This window comes from Microcebus murinus, chromosome 17, assembly GCF_040939455.1.
Source record: "Microcebus murinus isolate Inina chromosome 17, M.murinus_Inina_mat1.0, whole genome shotgun sequence".
In the NCBI taxonomy this organism is placed as follows: domain Eukaryota; kingdom Metazoa; phylum Chordata; class Mammalia; order Primates; family Cheirogaleidae; genus Microcebus; species Microcebus murinus.
In genome coordinates, this window is record NC_134120.1 from 15,659,145 (window position 1) to 15,680,264 (window position 21,120).

A 21,120-nucleotide genomic window follows, 5' to 3' on the forward strand; every position below is an offset into this window, starting at 1 on the left:
ATCATATTGTTTAAACACACATATACACACAAAATTAATGGCTACACTATAGTTTGTTACCTTTAACCATTCTGCTAAATCTTGAACATTTGTACTACCTCTATGTTTTACTGTTTTTCTATTGTAATCAGTATTTCTCATACACATATTTTTTTTTTTTTAGACAGAGTCTCACTTTGTTGCCCAGGCTAGAGTGAGTGCCATGGCGTCAGCATAGCTCACAGCAACCTCAAACTCCTGGGCTCAAGTGATCCTCCTGCCTCAGCCTCCCGAGTAGCTGGGGCTACAGGCATGCACCACCATGCCCGGCTAATTTTTTCTATGTATATTAGTTGGCCAATTAACTTCTTTTTTATTTATAGTAGAGACGAGGTCTCGCTCTTGCTCAGGCTGGTTTCGAACTCCTGACCTTGAGTAATCCGCCCGCCTTGGCCTCCCAGAGTGCTAGGATTACAGGCGTGAGCCACCTCGCCTGGCCTCTCATACACATATTTAATGCTTTAGAATGTTGACTTTAGCTATGTAATGGTTCCTTACATATGGGATAAACTTTTTTCAATTTACATAGAATATAAAAATATTAGTTTCATTATAACATTCCCAAAAAGGATAATATCAATTTTTAAAGTGTTTGTCTATTTGGTGGGATTAAAAAAAGACAGAAATACATCATCATAGTTTTAATTATTCCTTAATTACTATTTAAATTCCCCATTTGCTAGATTTCTTTCTTAATTCTTAATTTATTTTTAACCGTGTGGATTGAACTTAGCATCATTTACTTATTTATTGAGGAAGGAGTCTTTGTTTTTTTTTGAGACAGAGTCTCACTCTGTTGCCCAGGCTAGAGTGAGTGCCATAGCGTCAGCCTAGCTCACAGCAACCTCAAACTCCTGGGCTCAAGCGATCCTGCTGCCTCAGTCTCCCAAGTAGCTGGGACTACAGGCATGTGCCACCATGCCCGGCTAATTTTTTCTATATATATTAGTTGACCAATTAATTTCTTTCTATTTATAATAGAGACTGGGTCTCGCTCGTGCTCAGGTTGGTTTCGAACTCCTGAGCTCAAACGATCCGCCCACGTCGGCCTCCCAGAGAGCTAGGATTACAGGCATGAGCCACCGCGCCCGGCCGAGGAAGGAGTCTTAATGTTTTTCTCTTATCATTTTGTATGAGCTATTATTAAAAAATTACCTACATATTAAATTTGTTACAAATACTACCTGATCTTTTAGTTTCATTTTATAAAAGGTTTTGTTCACTGTTGATTGGTACCACTGTATTTTTATTATTATTGTTGTTTAGATCTTTTTTAGGGAAAATACATTCAATTTCAATTACTTATCCAGTAATCTGGAATGGCAACATAATATATTTATGGTATTTTACATTTAATGTGCTTAAACATTAATTTACCAAAAATATATCTTAGAGAACAAAAACTATTTTGAAAATAAAGATAGTTTATAGAAGCCCAATAAATACAATTATTTTTCAATTATCTATATAATAAGAAATTTACAGAAGAGATATTTGGGACTCACAGAAAATCCAAAATGTTTATTTCAGTCAACAATTTAAACTTATTTTTTCACTAAATCACATGGAATTACTGAATGATAATTAAGCTACAGATATAATTTTTATCTCATCTTTTCTCTTGATCACTCAATCTACCAATTCCAGTGTCCGAGAGCAAGTTCAGTTACATTTGTGAGCACAGAGCATTTGCTGAACACCATGCATGTCTCTACAAATGTGCTCCCATTCGATCTGTACCACCTTACAAAGCAGGTACTATTTCTTATCCCCATTTCATAGGTAACATGTTTATCAAGTGATAGAGACTGATCAGAACACAGACCTGGCTGATTTTGACAGCTGCACACTTCAACAGGTCACAATTTAGGAGACTCATATTAGACAAATGCAAAATTAATCCATTATAAAATGATCATTTAGATTTTACCAATGGTGGAACTAATAAGGTAAATAATTTGATATTTCCAACATCAAATAAATCAGTGTAATATCCATATTTAAAACATTTGTTTAGTTTTGGATCTGCCTACTAGGTCAAAATATTTTCACTATAAAATTGGGAGAAAAGCTGTTTATTCAGAAGAAAAAAATTTAATGATTTAATGTTAAGTATATTATAGAAAGATCCCCCAAACAGTAGACTTTACCATACCATGAGCCTTGGCCCACTGTAAATTTCGCACCAGAGATTCTGCAGAATGTTCTGTTCCCTGTATTGGATCAGTAAGTGCTCTCTTCTCAGATAAACTACTTCGAATCTCTAGTGCTTGTTTGCCTTTGGTAAGGTGGCATTTCCCCATATCTAAAAGAAAGTAAATATTATTTTTAAGACCACTGATTCTTTTATTATGTTTTAAATATTTAGGCTAAAAACTTTCCTACAAATCAGGTTATACTCTCAATATCATCCATTCACTCAACAAATATTTCCTGAGCACCTACTATGTGCCATATATTTTTTAAGATGCTGGGGATGTAGCAATGAACAAACACATAAAATTATTGGACCAGTTCACTTTTTTTTTTTTGAGACAGAGTCTCGCTTTGTTGTCCAGGCAAGAGTGAGTGCTGTGGCATCAGCCTAGCTCACAGCAACCTCACACTCCTGGGCTCGAGCGATCCTTCTGCCTCAGCCTCCCGAGTAGCTGGGACTACAGGCATGCGCCACCATGCCCGGCTAATTTTTTTTTTTATATACATATCAGTTGGCCAATTAATTTATTTCTATTTATAGTAGAGACGGGGTCTCGCTCTTGCTCAGGCTGGTTTTTTTTTTTTTTTTTTTTAAAGCAGAGTCTCACTTTGTTGTCCAGGCTAGAGTGAGTGCCGTGGCGTCAGCCTAGCTCACAGCAACCTCAAACTCCTGGGCTCGAGTGATCCTTCTGCCTCAGCCTCCCGAGTAGCTGGGACTACAGGCATGCGCCACCATGCCCGGCTAATTTTTTTTTTATATATATATCAGTTGGCCAATTAATTTCTTTCTATTTATAGTAGACACGGGGTCTCGCTCTTGCTCAGGCTGGTTTTGAACTCCTGACCTTGAGCAATCCGCCCGCCTCGGCCTCCCAAGAGCTAGGATTACAGGCGTGAGCCACAGCGCCCGGCCTCAGGCTGGTTTTGAACTCCCGACCTTGAGCAATCCGCCCGCCTCGGCCTCCCAGAGAGCTAGGACTACAGGCGTGAGCCACCGCGCCCGGCCTGGACCAGTTCACTTTTAAAGGTTACTTCCTAGCTTTTATCTTCCATAAGTCTATTTAAAGATCCCTAATATCCTAGGCCTTAAAATCCACAAAGAACTAAAAGTGTATTTCTTTACTAAAAGAGCAGCCATGATAATTTGCATATCTATGAAAAAAGTTAAAACAAGCAGCCACATTTACCCCCAATATCTTTATTTTTAAAATAGGAAATAATGTGTTAAAACCACCCATCTGGTTAAAGCACCACCACTCTTCTCCCCTGACCTGAAGTAACCATTACCCAATGTAGTGTGTATATTCCCATGCATATTTTAATTTTTACTCATGTATAGGTATTCATAAATAGTATGTGCAATGTTTCAGGTTTTGAATTTAATAAAGATCTTATGTGCATGCTTTTGTAACGTACTATTTTCATTCAATATGTTTCAGATACAAATTAATGTATATTGATATATACCAATTTAAATTTCAAACTATCATATCAGGTCAACAAGGAAGCTGGTGTGGCTCTCTTAATATTAAACAAATGATGAAAAGCATTATTTGAGATGGAGGCATCATTACATAATCATAAAAGGTACAATTCACTAAGAAAATATAAACATTTAAAAACACTTATACTACTAATAAAACAGTCACAATATATATGAAGTAAAAGCTGATACAATTACAGGGAAAAAATTGGTAAACTGGGAGGTTTCAACATCTCTCTCAATGATTGATCAAAGAGAAAAAAACATCAGCAAAAGTACAGAATAACACAATAAAAATTAATAAGCCTAACCTAATGGACATATATAGAGTTCTACATGCAATAACTATAGAGAACATCCATTTCTTTCTCAAGCATATATGTGATATTTATGAATATGATCTTGCACTTGGATATCCTTAAAGCAGGATTTTAAAACTACTGACTAAGTTCATCAAGAAAAAAATGAACTCAGCTTTTTCTAGCAGGGTCTCAAAATTTCTGTAAAGTCCTTTTGAACCCTGGGAGAGACTGCTCATGGGACTTCTTTTTGGGCAAATAAGCAGATTTGGCAGCACCAATGCACTAGGTATAGAAACAAGGTAGAGCTTTGAGGATTAAACCTTATTTCACAATTGTGCCTGGGGTCAGCCCTGTAGTCTAAGTAATGCTGCACAGATGGCGTGCAGCTGAGTCAACAGGGAAGGAAGGAAGAAATTAAATAGCAGGAGTGTTGTTAAACATCACAGAAAAAAATTGTTTTATAAAGTAAACACTAATTCCAAACCCATACAATAACAGCAAGAATAAAATAATCACCAACAGGGAACTCTGAGTAGGTGTATTTCCCTCTCTCTCTCCTTTTTCCAAGTAATTTTCTCTTTATTTTTTATTTTACCTTCTGCAACTTCATCCAGTAACACGGTAATTTTCTTGTCTTCTAATAATCTATCTTTCAAAAATTTCATAAAGATCCCATTTGCCAATCCAGAATGCTGGATTTCAAAAGCTTCTGCTCCTTGACACCTTGAAAACAACAAAATAAAGAAGTGGAATGAACCAGGCACAGAAAGGCAAATACCACATGTTCTCACTTACATGTGGAGGCTAAAAAAAGATGAACTCACAGGGATGGGGGCTGAGGAGATGTTGATTAAAGGGTACAATGTTTCAGTTAGACAGGAGGAAAAAATGGTAAATATCTGAGGTGGTAGATATGTTAATTAAACTTGATTCAACCATTCCACATTAAATACAGACATCATAGGATCACTTTGTACCCCACAAATAGATAATTATAATCTGTCAATACTAAATAAAAGGCCGGGCGCGGTGGCTCACGCCTGTAATCCTAGCTCTCTGGGAGGCCGAGGTGGGCGGATTGCTCGAGGTCAGGAGTTCGAAACCAGCCTGAGCAAGAGCGAGACCCCGTCTCTACTATAAATAGAAAGAAACTAATTGGCCAACTAATATATATAGAAAAAATTAGCCGGGCATGGTGGCACATGCCTGTAGTCCCAGCTACTTGGGAGGCTGAGACAGAAGGATCGCTTGAGCCCAGGAGTTTGAGGTTGCTGTGAGCTAGGCTGACGCCATGGCACTCACTCTAGCCTGGGCAACAAAGCGAGACTCTGTCTCAAAAAAAAAAAAAAAAAAAAAAAAACTAAATAAAAATAATTTTATTTATTTTTTATTTATTTATTTTTTTGGAGTAAACCATGCAAATGTAAAAAATAATTTTAAAAAAGAAAATTTAAAAAAGGCAACTTGCCACATGGGACTTCTGTATACACGACTGAGCCTCCTTATCTTTCCTGCCCCCTTGCTTGACATCCCTAAAGAGTTAATCTTTTTTTGTGTGTGTGTGACAGAGTGATCTCACTCTGTTGCCAGGGCTAGAGTGCAGTGGTGTCAGCCTCGCTCACAGCAATCTTAAACTCCTGGGCTCAAGTGATCCTTCTGCCTCAGCCTCCCAAGTAGCTGGGACTACAGGTATGCGCCACCATGTCTGGCTCATTTTTTCTATATATTTTTAGTTGGCCAATTAATTTTTATTTTTAGTAGAGATGGGGTCTTGCTCTTGCTCAGGCTGGTTTCAAACTCCTGACCTTGCGCAATCTGTCCACCTTGGCCTCCCAGATAAAGAGTTAATCTTTAAGCAGGAACTAAATGGTTTCAGGCTTAGTGATAAGACAGTAAAACATAAAATGCTAAAGTCTATTATTTAAAATTTTGTGCCAAGAATATCAAGAAGGCAAATTTGCGCCCAGATGTCCATGGATATTTCTAGGCCTTTAACCTATAATCAAAAAGAAGACATGAAAGAATAGAATCTTCAACATAAACATAAAATTTTCTTACGTGGCATATCCAAACACAATATTGGCAGTGACTTTTAATGCATCCAAGATTGGAATGGTATCATCATAGTCATTTCTATTTAAAAGAAGGAAAGAGAGAAGGGCAGATATAAATGTGAAGTTAAACAGCATTCTTAAAAGAGTATAAATAACATAATGAGAAAATATAATACTATTTTAGTATACATAATTTAAAACTATAGACTCAAACTTCTTTCATCTTGTCAGCTACATATTAACCCAATTGAGGGCTCCTACACTATTAAGACAGTAGACAGTCATATCTTTTCTTTTAGTTTTAAAACTGGAGTTGCATTTGAACTCTGGCATTGAATTTTAATTGGTAAATGCTGAGCAAGCAAAAAACAGTACATCTGGGGGGAGTAGTCATTGCTTCTATTCTTTAGTAAGACAATGGCAGACAAATGGTATCTAAATCTTCAAACACCTGCTTCAGCTATACTTTCTGTATCTCCAAGACCAGGACTGACTAGTGACCAGAGGCCTCAACTCTGCAGGTGTTGTTGTTAAGTCCTGAGGGAGTAACTGTAGTGATTAGTAGAGACATCTTAAGGCATTCTGGAGGGTTGAATCCCTTGTAGTATGAGCACCCACACCCTTTAGTTCTTCACTTGTGTGTTATGGCAAATAGGAAAAGAGTTAATATAATCAGATATAAATGGAATAAATATATTTTCCTCTAGTTTTATTCTTTTGGTTTCAAGGTATAACCTAAAATTCATGAACTCAAATGGTTCTTAGCATATCACAGGTTTGCCTTAGGGTTTAATTTGTCAAGGCTGATATTTAACTTTAATATAATTGTTTAAAAATTATTAGAAATTTTACCTTTTCCTACACATATCCAACAAGAACACATTGAGTCCAGTTTCTTTTTCTTGCATCAATTTCAGTATATTTTGTACACATAGGCAATTTTCAGACCTGTATGGATTTGGAGCATCAATAGGGACCATAAAGCTGTTCCCAAAGTTTTCGTAACCATGTCCTGCGTAATATAATAACCCTGAGGAGAGAAAGAATAAAAGGGAAGTGTTAACTCTAAATACACTCTGAACAGATAGCATAGTTAAAAAAAAAAAAAAAAACTATGACTTTTATTTTTTTCAAATTGACGAGAGCCTATTTAAATAATACTTAATTTTAAAGTCGATGTTAATTTGCATTTAAAATTATTTTGTCAACAGTCTTCACTTAAATGATACATTTAAAACATCAATATGCTGTCTGAGGTGTATTCTAATTCATAAATGCATTAGATTCTAATCAATGATGTAATATGAAATGCAATTTTATATTATGATATATAAAAGAAGGTGGCCTAGGGCTTCTTTACTCATCTGTCTCCTACACAAAGCTAGGAGCTTCTTCAGAACAGAGACAGTCTTAAGTTTATTCGTATATCCCTGGCACAGAGCAGGGATTTTTTTTATATGGTATGTTAAAGTTAACAGTAAAAGGCACTTAGGGAACCCAAAATAGCTAATCCATTGTAATTATAGCCCCAACTTTCCCAGTGGAGAACGTGGCTTTGAGAACTAAAGACAACTTACTTCACCTAATCCTAGAGGGCAGAATCCAGGTTCTGCTTTTCTTAAATTTTTATTAAAATGAAAAAAATTACTCTTACATACACAGCATTTCTGGTAAAATGAGAAAATGGATACACCCATTTCTTCACTGTGGATTTATGCTGTAGCTCATGTGTGCACTGAATATAATCATGTAGGTACTGAGGGAAATGAAAAAGACAAAGTTTCTGCCCTCTAGGATTTTGCAAACTAGTTGGAGATTCAGGCATGTTCATGCTATTAATCAACGATGAAAGTCAGTATATAATTGAATGCCACACATCATGTTATTAGGGCAACAATGTATGACATGAACGAAGTGCAAAGGGGAACATCAGTGTGAGGTAAAAACAACAGGGGATGGTCTTAAGAGAATGGGTAGAATTTGGAAAGGCAGAGAGAAAGTGAGCAAGTTGAGCATGCAAGGTACATGATGGGTAGGAGAACAGAAACTAACAAGGCTTGAACCTGGAATGACAGCTAGCAAAAAAGAGACTGGCCTAGCAAGGAATTAAATTATGGTTATAAATGAAAATTAGAGAGCACAGATAGGGAGACTTTTGAAAATCATGATGAAGGAGGTGGATCTACTTTAATAAGCAAAAAGGACGAGGCAAAGATAACCACACAAGAGGAAAAAATATTTGCATATCATTTATTTGATAAGGACAACTTGTATCCAGAATGAGTTCTTCAGCTCATCAACAAAAAGAATAACCCAATTTTAAAATAGGCAAAGGATTTGAATAAATACTTTTCCAAAGACGATATATGAATGGCAAATATGCACATGAAAAGATGCTTAACATCATCAGACACTAGTGAAATGCAGATCCAAACCACAGTAAGATACCTGTTCATACTTATTAGGATGGCTATAATAAAAAGGACATATAGTAATAAGCGCTGGCAAGGATGTAGAGAAATTAGAACCTTCATTCATTTCTGGTGGAAGTGAAAAATGGTGTAAGAACTTTGGAAAGTTTAAGAGTTCCTCAAAAAGTTAAATACAGGATAACCATGTGATCCAGTAATTCTATTCCTGGGTATATACCCAAGGGAACTGGGAACTTACGCCCACCCAAAAATGTGTACACAAATGCACATATAGCAGTATTATTCATAATATCCAAACATGTCCATCTGCTGATGAATGTATAAATAAAATGTGGTATAATTACAATGTACTATTACCTAACTCTAAAATAAGGAAGTTCTAGTACATGCTACAATATGGATGAACCCTGAAAACGTTATGCTAAGTGAGAGAAGCCAGACATAAAAGGCCACATATTGAATGATTCTATTTATAAGAAATGTCCAGAATAGGCAAATCCACAGAGACAGAAAGTAGATTTGCAGTTGCCAGGGGCTTGGTAAGGAGGAATGGGAGTGACTGCTAATGGGTAAAGGGTTTCTTTTTGAAGTGATAAAAATATTATGAAGTCAAGTAGTGGTGACTGATGTCCAACTTTGTGAATATACTGCAATCACTGAATTATACTTTCAAGAGTAAAATTTATACTCTTCTATCAAGTATTCAAAATATGACTCTACTTCCCACCAGTCTCTTTACTGCTTCTAGAGTGAGATAAGCTTATTTTTAATTTCCATGATTTTTCTCAAGTTATTATGTCTCCTTTCTATCTACTCAAACTTTAATCCTCAAAGGTATCTCAAAAGTACAGAATCTTTGACAAGTTATCAGCCGGTTTGCAGCTTTCTCACGTATTTCAATCTGCTCCTCCCTTGAAATGCTACAGCGGCACTTTTTGACACTTAATCACATACTGGCTTTTATTGACATTGCCCAGTCTTACATCTACTTAGCTTTTTATTTTGTTTTGTTTCTGAGACAGAGTCTCACTCTGTTGCCCAGGCTAGAGTGCCATTGCGTCAGCCTAGCTCACAACAACCTCAAACTCCTGGGCTCAAGCGATCCTCCTGCCTCAGCCTCCCAAGTAGCTAGGACTACAGGCATTCGCCACTATGCTCAGCTAATTTTTTCTATATATTTTTAGTTGTTCCGCTAATTTCTTTCTATTTATAGTAGAGACAGGGTCTCGTTCTTGCTCAGGCTGGTTTCGAACTCCTGACCTCGAGCAATCCACCCGCCTCGGCCTCCCAGAGTACTAGGATTACAGGCGTGAGCCACCGCGCGAGGCCTAACCATTTTTAAGTGTACGGTTCAGTAGTGTTAAATATATTTACATTGTCATAGAAAAGACCTCCTGAACTTTTTCATCTTACAAAACCAAAATGATTAATAAGTCATATAACCAGAATGTGGATGCAGGCCAGCTTAACCACTGTGCTATGTTATATTATCTCTATAATCGACTACTGGCTTTTTAAATTTTTATTTCAGAATATTACAGGGGTACAAATGTTTTGGTTACATAGATTGCTTTTGTACTGCTTGAGTCAAAGTTGTAAGTGTGCCCATCATTCAGATAGTGTACGTTGTACCCATTAGGTATGATTTCACCCATTCTCTCCCCTCCTCCCATCAACTATTATCTTTTTAGATAACTTTACTCTCAGAAAATACAAAATGTCAATGTATCAGTTTTTTATTGTTTTACTACGCTATTGCTTTAAACTTCTTCCCCCTTTTCTCCCTAAAGAAACCTTTGGCAGATCCTTAATATGTAAAAAACTGATGAAAGCTATTTTTCTATAATTGAGGCCTAAAGTAGAATTGTATCTACTCCAAATCCCCAATCTATAGATGAAAAAGCATTTAAATTTCTTTACTAAATTGTCAGGAAACTACAATAATAAACTAAAATTGAGCATTTTTAGTGTTCCAGGCATGGAGATAATTATTTTATCTTGCTTATCCTGTAAAAACCTCATTAATTTAGGTCAATCCATTTTATAGATCCCTTTTGGCTTAGAAAAGTTAAATAACTCAACCACAGTCATAAAGCTAGTAAGTAGAAAAGCCAGAGCTTTGGCCCACTGCTTAACCACTGAGCTTCGTGCACTGAATGATTGCTCCAGGGTAGATAAGGCTTTTGTCATATTCTGACCAGACTCTCATATTCTCACGCAAGCACAGCTAAGCGGCAGCAAACGAATACAGAAAGGCATTTGGTGGGATAGATTTCAGGCCAAATATTTACTCTTTATTCTAGCTGTCTATATAAGATAACTAGAAATTTTTATCCTGATTTATTAATATCTTCTAGGACATATAGTATAAGTCAGTTGTTTTTGGTTCTTACTTTTTATGTTTAAAAGTGAATTATTTTTTTGTTCTATTATAATTTCTATTTCTTTTACAAACCCGTGGGCAATATAATATAACAGGGCATAAACTTGAGTCCTTCTGTTTTCCATATCTAAAGTTGTTTATGCTGAAATTCCTGTGACTCTGCCTTCCATCCTCCCCCCGACTCCTTGATTACTATGAGTCACCTGGGGATATCAACTAAAGGATTTTGGACTAAAGGCATAGTCCAAAAAAAAAAAAAAAAAAAAAAAAAGAAAAAAGTTAAAGGTTTCTTTATGGTATGCCCTAAACCCTCAAGCCTCTACCACACTTACATTTAATGTAGATGTGTCTGATGTTTGGGATATTCACAATACTTCAAAATATAATGCAGCCATCCTGTTAAGACATGAATCAGTAGGATTTAAAAATTGTCTAACTTTCTTAAGCTGCCATTTTGCTTTGATAGGCCTCTTTATTCTGTACTCCAAGATGATGTACTTATAGTGGGGCAAAGCTTTAGCCTAAATTGAAATCTTGACACAGCTTTTTATATTTCTGGTTCTCTACTTAACAGGCACAATTAAAGGTTTCATTCCCCAACATTTCTTTATTCAACTCTAGTTCCCATTTTAAGACTGGAATATACAATACAATAGTTATAAAAAGGAAAAGGAAACAAATATAAGGTACATTCTGTTAGATCCTTTTACACTAAAACCCCAAAACCACACACAGTAATATTTTCCATATATGAGTATACATTTTGTTATTTCATAATCAAGCTTTACTATACTGTAGCTCCGGTAGTCAACAAAAAAGAAATCACAAGACAGGTAAGAATTCTAATACGAATAATATTGTTTTGACAAAATAAAAAACAAAAAAGTAAAGACAGTAAGCTAATTATTCATATGGAATGAAGATCAAATCTATCATTTTTAACAAGAAAAACTTTTCAGTTCAACAATGTGTTCACTTTACCTTTATTTGATTTTTTAACTCTTAACCTAACTTGTACAAGAATAGCAAGTAATTATAAAAACAAAGATTGTAAATATCTTACCATATACTCCTTTGTCTAAAAGTAGTAAAAACTCATCCACAGCATTACGCATCTCATATTCAGTAAGATCCAACAGTGAAACAACTTTGAAATCCAGCTGTCTTAATAAGTTGGTCAATTCATAAACATCCACCAAAGGAGCTTTAAGTTTGGGGTGCTCCCAGTAATTCATATTTCCTATCAAAAGAGCAACTTTGTCCTTTGCTGTTTAAAAAAAAAAAAGGGAAGGGCATTTAAAGGAGGATATAAAGATGAAAACAAAACCTATGGAAATGGCATCATTATATTAATAATAAAAAGTATCGGCCGGGCGCTGTGGCTCACGCCTGTAATCCTAGCTCTTGGGAGGCCGAGGCGGGCGGACTGCTCAAGGTCAGGAGTTCAAAACCAGCCTGAGCAAGAGCGAGACCCCGTCTCTACTATAAATAGAAAGAAATTAATTGGCCAACTGATATATATATAAAAAATTAGCCGGGCATGGTAGTGCATGCCTGTAGTCCCAGCTACCCGGGAGGCTGAGGCAGAAGGATCACTCGAGCCCAGGAGTTTGAGGTTGCTGTGAGCTAGGCTGACGCCACGGCACTCACTCTAGCCTGGGCAACAAAGCGAGACTCTGTCTCAAAAAAAAAAAAAAAAAAAAAGTATGCTTTAAGATTGCATTATTTCATTTTAAGATTTTATTATTATTTAATTTCATTTTAGAACTATTACATTATGTAGCAGACCATTATACTCTGATGACTACAACAGGCTAAAAAACTCAATCAACTGGAAATTAAACTTACTGATACTTTTGAGAACCAGGCAAAGGATATGTTATTTGAAGCATAATGGTAATTAATATTAAAGTATACTTTTATGGAATTACAACAAAAGTAAATAATATAATATTCAACTAGACTTTTAGAGCAAATTTAAACAAGGAATATTTAAAATTGGGTTCCTGTCAAATTAGGTTCTGTTTTGCTGAGAATGGAAGAGGCTAAACAGCAGAAATACCTAAAAGAGGGACAGGAAGAATTCACATCAGAGCAAGTAAGGGGAAATACCAGAGATGACAGAAAGCAGAACTTCACAAGTACTGTGTTTTTCCTGCAGCAGCCATGTGGACATACTGTCTCCTCATAGCTTTTTAAAAAATATTTCCCGTTTGACTGAGATGACGCTACTTTAGGAAAATGTGAAAACTTTTTGTATGAATGTCTTAACAGTTCATTTTCTGAACTTAGTGCACTGAGATTTTGCTAAAGATAATGTGTTCTGATAGAAATAGTTTTCTTGTTTGTAAGAGGTAAAAAGATCTATATCTACACCTTAAAAAGTACCAACAAGCTTAATCAGGTGTGTAGCCTGTCCAACAGTTGTGGAAGGGTGGACATAGCTTAGTGCTTAAGAGGTCTTCAAAATTCTACCTTTCTTTGATAGTCTGGGGTGGGGTCAAAGGTTAAAAACTCAAGACCATCCCATGACAATAAAAAGCTATGGTAACTTTTTTCTTAAGGACAGTGAGGTGTGTGCAGTAAAAGTCACAGCAGACACCAGTATAGACATGCCAGGGAGGGGAGGAGATAGTGTGATGAGAGCACCTGGTAGCACCAGCCAACTGTCAAAGAGCCAGATGGGCAGAACGAAGGCCACCTCCTCTGATGCAGGCCAGGACTTGCTGACCAACCCCCATCACGAAGTGCTGCTAAGCAGTTTATTTGTAAGTTATTATGAATATCACCCTTCTGAAGTCGAAACAGACATGAATAATCACATTCCTGACTTAATGTCTATAATATATAATTCTGATGTTTTAAATCACTAAGATTTAAATTTCACCAAAAATCACTTTGGTGAAATTTCTTCTTTTCCATTGAACACTTAATTCTACTGTTAAAAACTAGCCCCAACTTAGAGAATGTGACTCTCTCAAAGAGGCAGAAAACCCCACTTTGTGAAAAGCCTCAATAATTTTGTCACAATATCTTCATTCTGTTTACATTTTTAGAGAGTTCTATCAAATCGCCTAGTCTTATAAATATACACATTTTAGATAAACATGAAATGATACTTATGCCACATTTTTAGTTCAACGAAAAAACTGAGAATACTCACGATGGATTTCAATAGGAGGCAATATAACACTTAGTATCACTTGTTATTTCTTTTTTTTTTTAAGGTTCTTCTTAAATAAACTAGTACTCTTATACCAAAGTAAGACTGTTGGCTAGTTGATCTACAGAAAGAAAATTTTCAGTGTGCTCTTCTGTGAGTTCATCAACCTATCAGAATTCAGACCCAATCCCAGGAGAATGACAGATTCAGTTCCATCTTCTCCTAAGTGAGGGAAAATAAGAGAATGTGCTGCCTCTGGTTTACACTGTTATAACCCAGTCATGGATTTAGAGCATGAGGTCACCCAAGCTATTAAAGTAGTGAAGTGCTTATAAATCATTGTGGGCTTTTTTGTGGAACACTGTAATTTAATTATATACATCTTAGACTGAGTTTTATTGGCAGAAAACAATTACAAATGTGTAATAGAAAAAAATCACTGGATTCTTTAGGGAAAAAAATTAGCATCAAATTAATAAGCATCATGGAATGTTTCTGCTTATACCAATTCTTTTTTTTTTTTTTTTTTTTTTTTTTTTTGAGACAGAGTCTCACTTTGTTGCCCAGGCTAGAGTGAATGCCGTGGCATCAGCCTAGCTCACAGCAACCTCAAACTCCTAGGCTCGAGCGATCCTTCTGCCTCAGCCTCCCAAGTAGCTGGGACTACAGGCATGCGCCACCATGCCTGGCTAATTTTTATATATATATATATCAGTTGGCCAATTAGTTTCTTTGTATTTATAGAGACGGGGTCTCACTCTTGCTCAGGCTGGTTTTGAACTCCTGACCTTGAGCAATCCTCCCACCTCGGCCTCCCAAGAGCTAGGATTACAGGCGTGAGCCACCGCGCCCGGCTCTCAATTCTTGATTCATTGGTTTTGTGATCCACACCTGCAAAAGAACACTTGGTATTGTTTATAAAATATAAGGGTTCCACAATTTGAGAACTACAAGTCTTAAAATGTATATATTGATAATTGCCTATAACTCTTCTAAAACATTTTTCCAATGATCATTTTTAATTGCTAGTTCCTAAGATGTCGTAGAGTATATTTTCTTGAATTTAATGGTGATAAAGATGATGGGTAAATAAATCTTACCTTGTCCAATCTATTTGTAAAAGTTTCTGGATGACAGGAGAATGGGGTGGATTTAAAACAGAGAAGCTGACTGCTGTGCTCCAAAGAAGAGAGGACAAAGACCCATTCCGGAAATAAGTTGTAGAAAGAGAAAAGAAAAATCAGATTTCAGAGACATGACAGAGAAAGGAACAATAAATCTAAATGTGAGGAGACAAGAGTGAGGAACAAAGAAACTTCAAGGCAGCAAGTATGTAAGCAATTGGTGATGGTTTTTAAGTGATAAAATGAATGGAAGAAATTTCCTTTGCTGTAATTTCCTTTCCTTTCCTTTTACATTTGCTGTAAAAGCCACCCACAACCTCTTGAGCACAAACCGTTTATTGGAAGATGGAAATAAAAATGCCAGTTGATTAAGCAAAAGAATAATGAAACCACTAAAGAAAGATATTTTAACTATAAGATCCTAGATATCCTCCAAAGCTTAATACAAAAATTGGTACAGTGTTATAGCATGAATTTCATGTCTAATAGTAATTATTATGTTACTTATCCAAAATGAGTTAATATTCAGAACCACCTAGAAAAGGGCCTGGTACATATTAAATGCTATTAAGTATCTGTTAAATAAACTCTTTGGATATCTATCAAAAATTGAGTTTTGGCATCAAATCTGACTGATTGAATACTTAGTTCTTATTATTCTCATGTACTAAATCTTTTAATGACTCTCCATGTCTTACAAAATGAAGTCCAAGTTCCTTAGTTTGGCATACCAGGGCCATTTACATTCTAGTCCACACCTACCTGTCCAGCTATGATAACAGGTGGCCCCCAATAAACCATGGTATCTTTGCCGTTGTGTAGTGTAGTCACCCCAGCCCCGAATCTGGGCTGTATGTGTATAATATGAGTATAATATGGTGTGACATTCTGCCAGTTTTGGGTCTAAGCCCTAAGAAGCCGTGACAGCCTCCACTTTGGGGATCTAGCCATTATGTAAAGAAAGCAGCTGTATGGAGAGACCACTCAGGGAGGGAAGAGAAACTGAGGGAAGGAAAGGTAGAAGGTGGAGGGGGGGAGGGAGGAAGAGGGGGAAGGTGGGGAGAAAGAGAGGGTGGGGGGGAAAAAGAGATTGATTTTCAATCTTTCACTAATCCCCACTAAGGTGCCAGGCATGTGAGTGAAGCCACCTTGGATGCTGGAATCCCAGTCACCATCTGACTGCAACCACGTGAGAGACCCCAAGAAAGACCAGCAGCAGAACCATCTGTTGAACCCACTCCAACCTATAGAACCACGAGAGATAATAAAACTCATTTTTTTTTTGTTTTTCCCTCAGAGACAGGGTCTTGCTCTATCGCCCAGGCTGGAATGCAGTGGCCTGATCCTTGCTCACTATAACCTTAAATTCCAGGGCTCAAGCCTCAGCCTCCCAAGTAGCTGGGACTACAGATATGCACCACCATGCGTGGCTAATTTTAAAAAAATTTCTGTAGAGATGGGATCTTGAACTCCTGGCCTCAAGTGATCTCACTTGGGCTTTCCAAACTACTGAGATTATAGGAATCAGCCACCAGGTGTGAGCCACACCTGGCCTGATACTGTTTTTATACTAGTAAATTTTGGAATAATGTTATTCAGCAGTAAAATTGCTAATTATTCTAATCCCCAGTACACCTTCCCTAGTACTCTATCTTCCAGCTATGCTGAACTGCTTGCGCCTCACACACACCATCTATTTCATGTCTCCATCCTCGCCATGTCTTAGCCACAGTTCCCCCCACCTCCTTCATTTGTGAATGAAATCTGATCCTTTCTGCCTCAAATACACCTTCTCATTTTATGCACTTTGTGATCTCCCTATTTATCCCTGAAAATCCTCACCTGGGCTTCATCTCTTAGGTAAAGGTAAAGACTTCCTTGACTCTTCTAGACTAATCTGATCACCATCTTCTATGAACAATTTCTAGATTTTTACATATTTCTTCTATGGCAGGTACCATGTACTATATTATTCATTTACCATCTGTCTCTCCTTATTAAGACTCCAAGGCCTGAGTTCAGGAACCAAGGCTTATTCTCTCTTAAAGGGTAGCACAGATGAGACATTAAATGTTTGGTGAATTTCAATGATAGAAAATGACTTAATATTCAGTTTCAATTAGGAGGTGTTTGACACCTGGCATAATGAAGCTAACAGGTACTATAGAATGAGAGACACCTGGTTCATCTACTAAACAATCCTGGTTCACCTACTAAATTGTGTAATTCTAAGCAAGTTTTATTAAACAGTTTTAATTTCCATCTACCAAAAATCAGAAAAAATATCTACATCTCATGGTTAAATTCTACATTACACCAAGTGAAAACATTTAGTTTATTAGTATTACTATTAAATGCATACTTGTGATTAAACCATCCTCAGCAACTAATCGAGTTATGTTTGAATCTTGTCATTTTGTGTACTTACAGACATACACATGCTTCTCACTAGAGAACAGAATGGCTAGGCCTTTATTTGGAACACTATTTTAACAGGTCTTTCTTAACCAATGAGATTTGGGAATTTAGAGGAAAGATAATGGAGCTGGAACACACAAAAACTTACTATTGCGAATGAAACACAGCAGATTCTTTTTTAAATGTAGTAATTCACAGTCCCTTGTCCCTCTTTAACATCAAGGGCCTTCACCTTCACTGTCACCTAATCCCCTGACTGTAGCCTCGACTTTGCCATCTAAGCTGCTCCACCTCTAAAAATCTAAAACAACATATTTCCTCTCTGTAACCATAAAACCTTCTATTCTTTTAACAGTTTTGCCCCTACTACACTTGTTCTTCCAACTCAGTAAACTTTTTTAAAAATAGAGATGGGGTCGCCCTTTGTCGTTCAGGCTGGAGTGCAGTGGTGTGATCAAAGTTCACTGTAGCCTCCTGAGTAGCTGGGACTACAGGCACTCACCACCATGCCCAGCTAATTTTTTTTCATTTTTAATTTTTGTAGCAACAGGGTCTGGCTATACTGCCCAGGCTGGTCTCAAACTCCTGACCTCAAGAGGTCCCCTGCTTCAGCCTTCCAAATCACTGGGATTACAGACATGAGCTGCTGTGTGCCTAGCTAACTCAAGAAACTTTTTAAATCTCTTGACTCCTCTATTTTCTCTTAGTTTATTAGCCTTTTCAAGGCTTTCTTTCTCTATGCACTCTTTAACCCTTGGTTAATTCCTCCAAATCCCTGCTCTCTTGCTCCCTTCTGGATGTGCCCTATATAACTCTGACTACCATAGTGCCTGGCACACAGTAGATACCTGATAAGTATTTCTTAAAAGAACAGAAGAACCAGTTCATTAGTCTGCCTTCTCTATTTTAAAGCTGAGCTCGGCTACAGAAAAATTATACAACCGATCTGTACCATTATAAAGTCTTAATTTTTAAGTCTTAGCTGGACTCTCTCAATATTCTTTCACTTGTAGATGATCAGACATTGCTTCTATTTTCTTTAGCATCTAAGCCTCTGCCACTAAGTTCTCTATTCAGCCTTAGTCTACTCTCTTTTCCTAAATCCTTTAAGCATCTTACTATGCCCACTTACCTAGAAAGAAAAACTACCAACTAAAAGTGTACTCAACTTCCCAGCAAATCGGTATCTTCACCAATCTCTCCTTCCTTCTAATCTCAAAAGAAGAGATTTCAACATTCTGTTAAAGGCAGTGTCTTTTGTTTTTACCTTGGCCCAAATTTCTAACATCTCCTCTAGGAACTTGCTCCACAAATTGTCCATCCTTTAACAGATCAGTCTAACCTATACAGTTGCAATAGACCCTTCCTCTCCAAATGTAAATATCCTCATTATTTCTCCATCTCTCTAAAAAATCTGAATATATGCCCCAACTAGTTAACCTCAAATCACTCTTTTTTTAATAAATTAATTTATACTCTGTCTTCAGTTGTTCACTTCTAAATCATTCTTTATCCATTTTATCCATATTTTAATTCCTCACTTAACTTAGTAACTGACACATATTAAGCACTTTCAACATTTCACTGAAAGTTGTCAATTATTTCTTCAGTAGCTGAATCCAGTGGACAAATTTCAGACCTTAGTTTACACCTGACCTCTGCCAGGATCAAAACATTGACTACTTTTATCACCTCTAAATATTAATTTGCTGACCTTTTATGGTATCAATCTCCTGGCTATTTTCCTAGATTCTTCCCTTATATTTTGTTCTCTCAGGCACTGTTTAAGTACCACTATTCATTTACATTTTATCCTAAATCATCTTTCCTTCCCACTGGAGAAGATGGGGAAGAAGCAAACTCTAAAGCTTACTACAAACCCCTGTAATGCTTTCCTAATTTCCATCCCCCACCACAACATAGTATTAATCACTTCTTCCTCTGCTAATTATGTTAACATTTATGTGACCTGTACATGTTTCTTTTTGTTTATGTTTGCTTATATATTTCTGGAAACTTACAAATCATTCCACAGAAGTTGACCTGACTCCAGAAACTGATTTTGTAATCTTTCTTAAGCCTCTTTTGTACTTTCTTTTACAAATAAAAAAAATTGAACATTTGGTCCCAACATTATTCAAATATTTTTAAGATCAAATCAAAATGTCTTAAATTCCTTCTAGAGTTAAGTACTATAATCATATTTTAATCATGCACTTTTTAAAAGCTCTACTCACCCAAAGGCTGATCAGTTGTTTGCTCTTTATTATCTGTACAAAGATAAAAAAGCAAAATGTGTAAGATATTGTTATTCATGATATATTTTCAGAGTTAAAGATATCTGAAAAGTAATAAATAATATCAGTGGCATCATTAAGATAACAGCTAACAATTTCTAAAAGCTAATGTACAATTTTAAGACCTTTGGATTTTTGAGAAAGACATTCATGAAGGGACAGAACTGGAATCAAAGCAGTGGAATTCCCTTGGTAACTGATTGCCACAGCTGGGGTAATAATCTTTAGCAGGTTAGTGGAAATTACAACCTGAAAACGATGGTGGTGTTCATAAGCAGCAGCAGCAGTAGTTGTTAACACTGACTGATGCCTTGGCTGGCACTGTTCTACATGTTTTATGTAACAGATCTAATGAAACCTAACTCTACCCTATGAGGTATGTACTATTATTAACCCCATTATACAGGTAAGGACACGGAAGCAGTGAGAGATTAAGTCACTTGCCCAAAGTTATCAAGCTAGCAAGTAGCAAATCTGGATTCTGTTTAATAAGCCTCATTCCAGATTCTATGCTTTCATCACATATTACACATAAAATGAAGTCCTGCTCCCATCCTCAGGAAGAGATGCAGGGAAAGGTGTCGTTCAATCAGGCATACATCTACTACTGAGAGGGTAACTTTGCACTTCTAGTAAAACAAATGCCACTGGAGCCTATTAAAAGCTTTTCCTGGTGGGGTGTGGTGGCTCACGTCTATAATCCTAGCACTCTGGGAGGCCGAGGCCAGAGGATCGTTTGAGCTCAGGAGTTCAAGTCCAGCCTGAGCAAGAGCGAGATCCCATCTCTACTAAAAATAGAAAGAAATTAATTGGCCAACTAAAAATAAATAGGAAAAATGAGTCGGGCATGGTGGTGCATGCCTGTAGTCCCAGCTACTCGGGAGGCTGAGGCAGGAGGATTGCTTGAGCCCAGGAGTTTGAGGTTGCTGTGAGCTAGGCTGATGCCATGGCACTCTAGCCTGGACAAGGCAACAGAGTGAGACTCTGTCTCAAAAAAAAAAAAGCTTTTCACACACATCATTCATTTTTTAAACTACTCTCCAAACTGTGGGGAAGAAGGAGATAATCAAAGAGGGGGCTAGGAAAATTTGAGAATTTTAGAGGTGGTTGTTCATTACAGTTTTTCTAAAATAACTTTTTACAATGTTCATTAAAGAAGGGCAAGAAATGAAAGGCAAATTTAGGAAAAGGGGATTCTATCCAGACCAAGAGAAATAATTACTAGGATG

The 21,120-nt window shown here is 36.8% G+C and overlaps 1 protein-coding gene across 2 annotated transcripts in view; it reads right to left on the reverse strand.

Moving 5' to 3' along the window:
- The window catches only part of MALT1 (MALT1 paracaspase), a 65,692-nt gene that overhangs the window by 9,098 nt on the left and 35,474 nt on the right, over positions 1-21,120 (reverse strand). For both annotated transcript variants that reach the window (XM_012745516.3, XM_012745518.3), the window contains 6 exons: positions 19,832-19,864; positions 11,953-12,156; positions 6,927-7,104; positions 6,079-6,153; positions 4,616-4,743; positions 2,195-2,344 (listed from right to left, as the gene is read on the reverse strand). In XM_012745516.3, the coding sequence (XP_012600970.2) occupies positions 2,195-2,344; positions 4,616-4,743; positions 6,079-6,153; positions 6,927-7,104; positions 11,953-12,156; positions 19,832-19,864 (768 nt within the window). The remainder of the gene's footprint in view (positions 1-2,194; positions 2,345-4,615; positions 4,744-6,078; positions 6,154-6,926; positions 7,105-11,952; positions 12,157-19,831; positions 19,865-21,120) is intronic.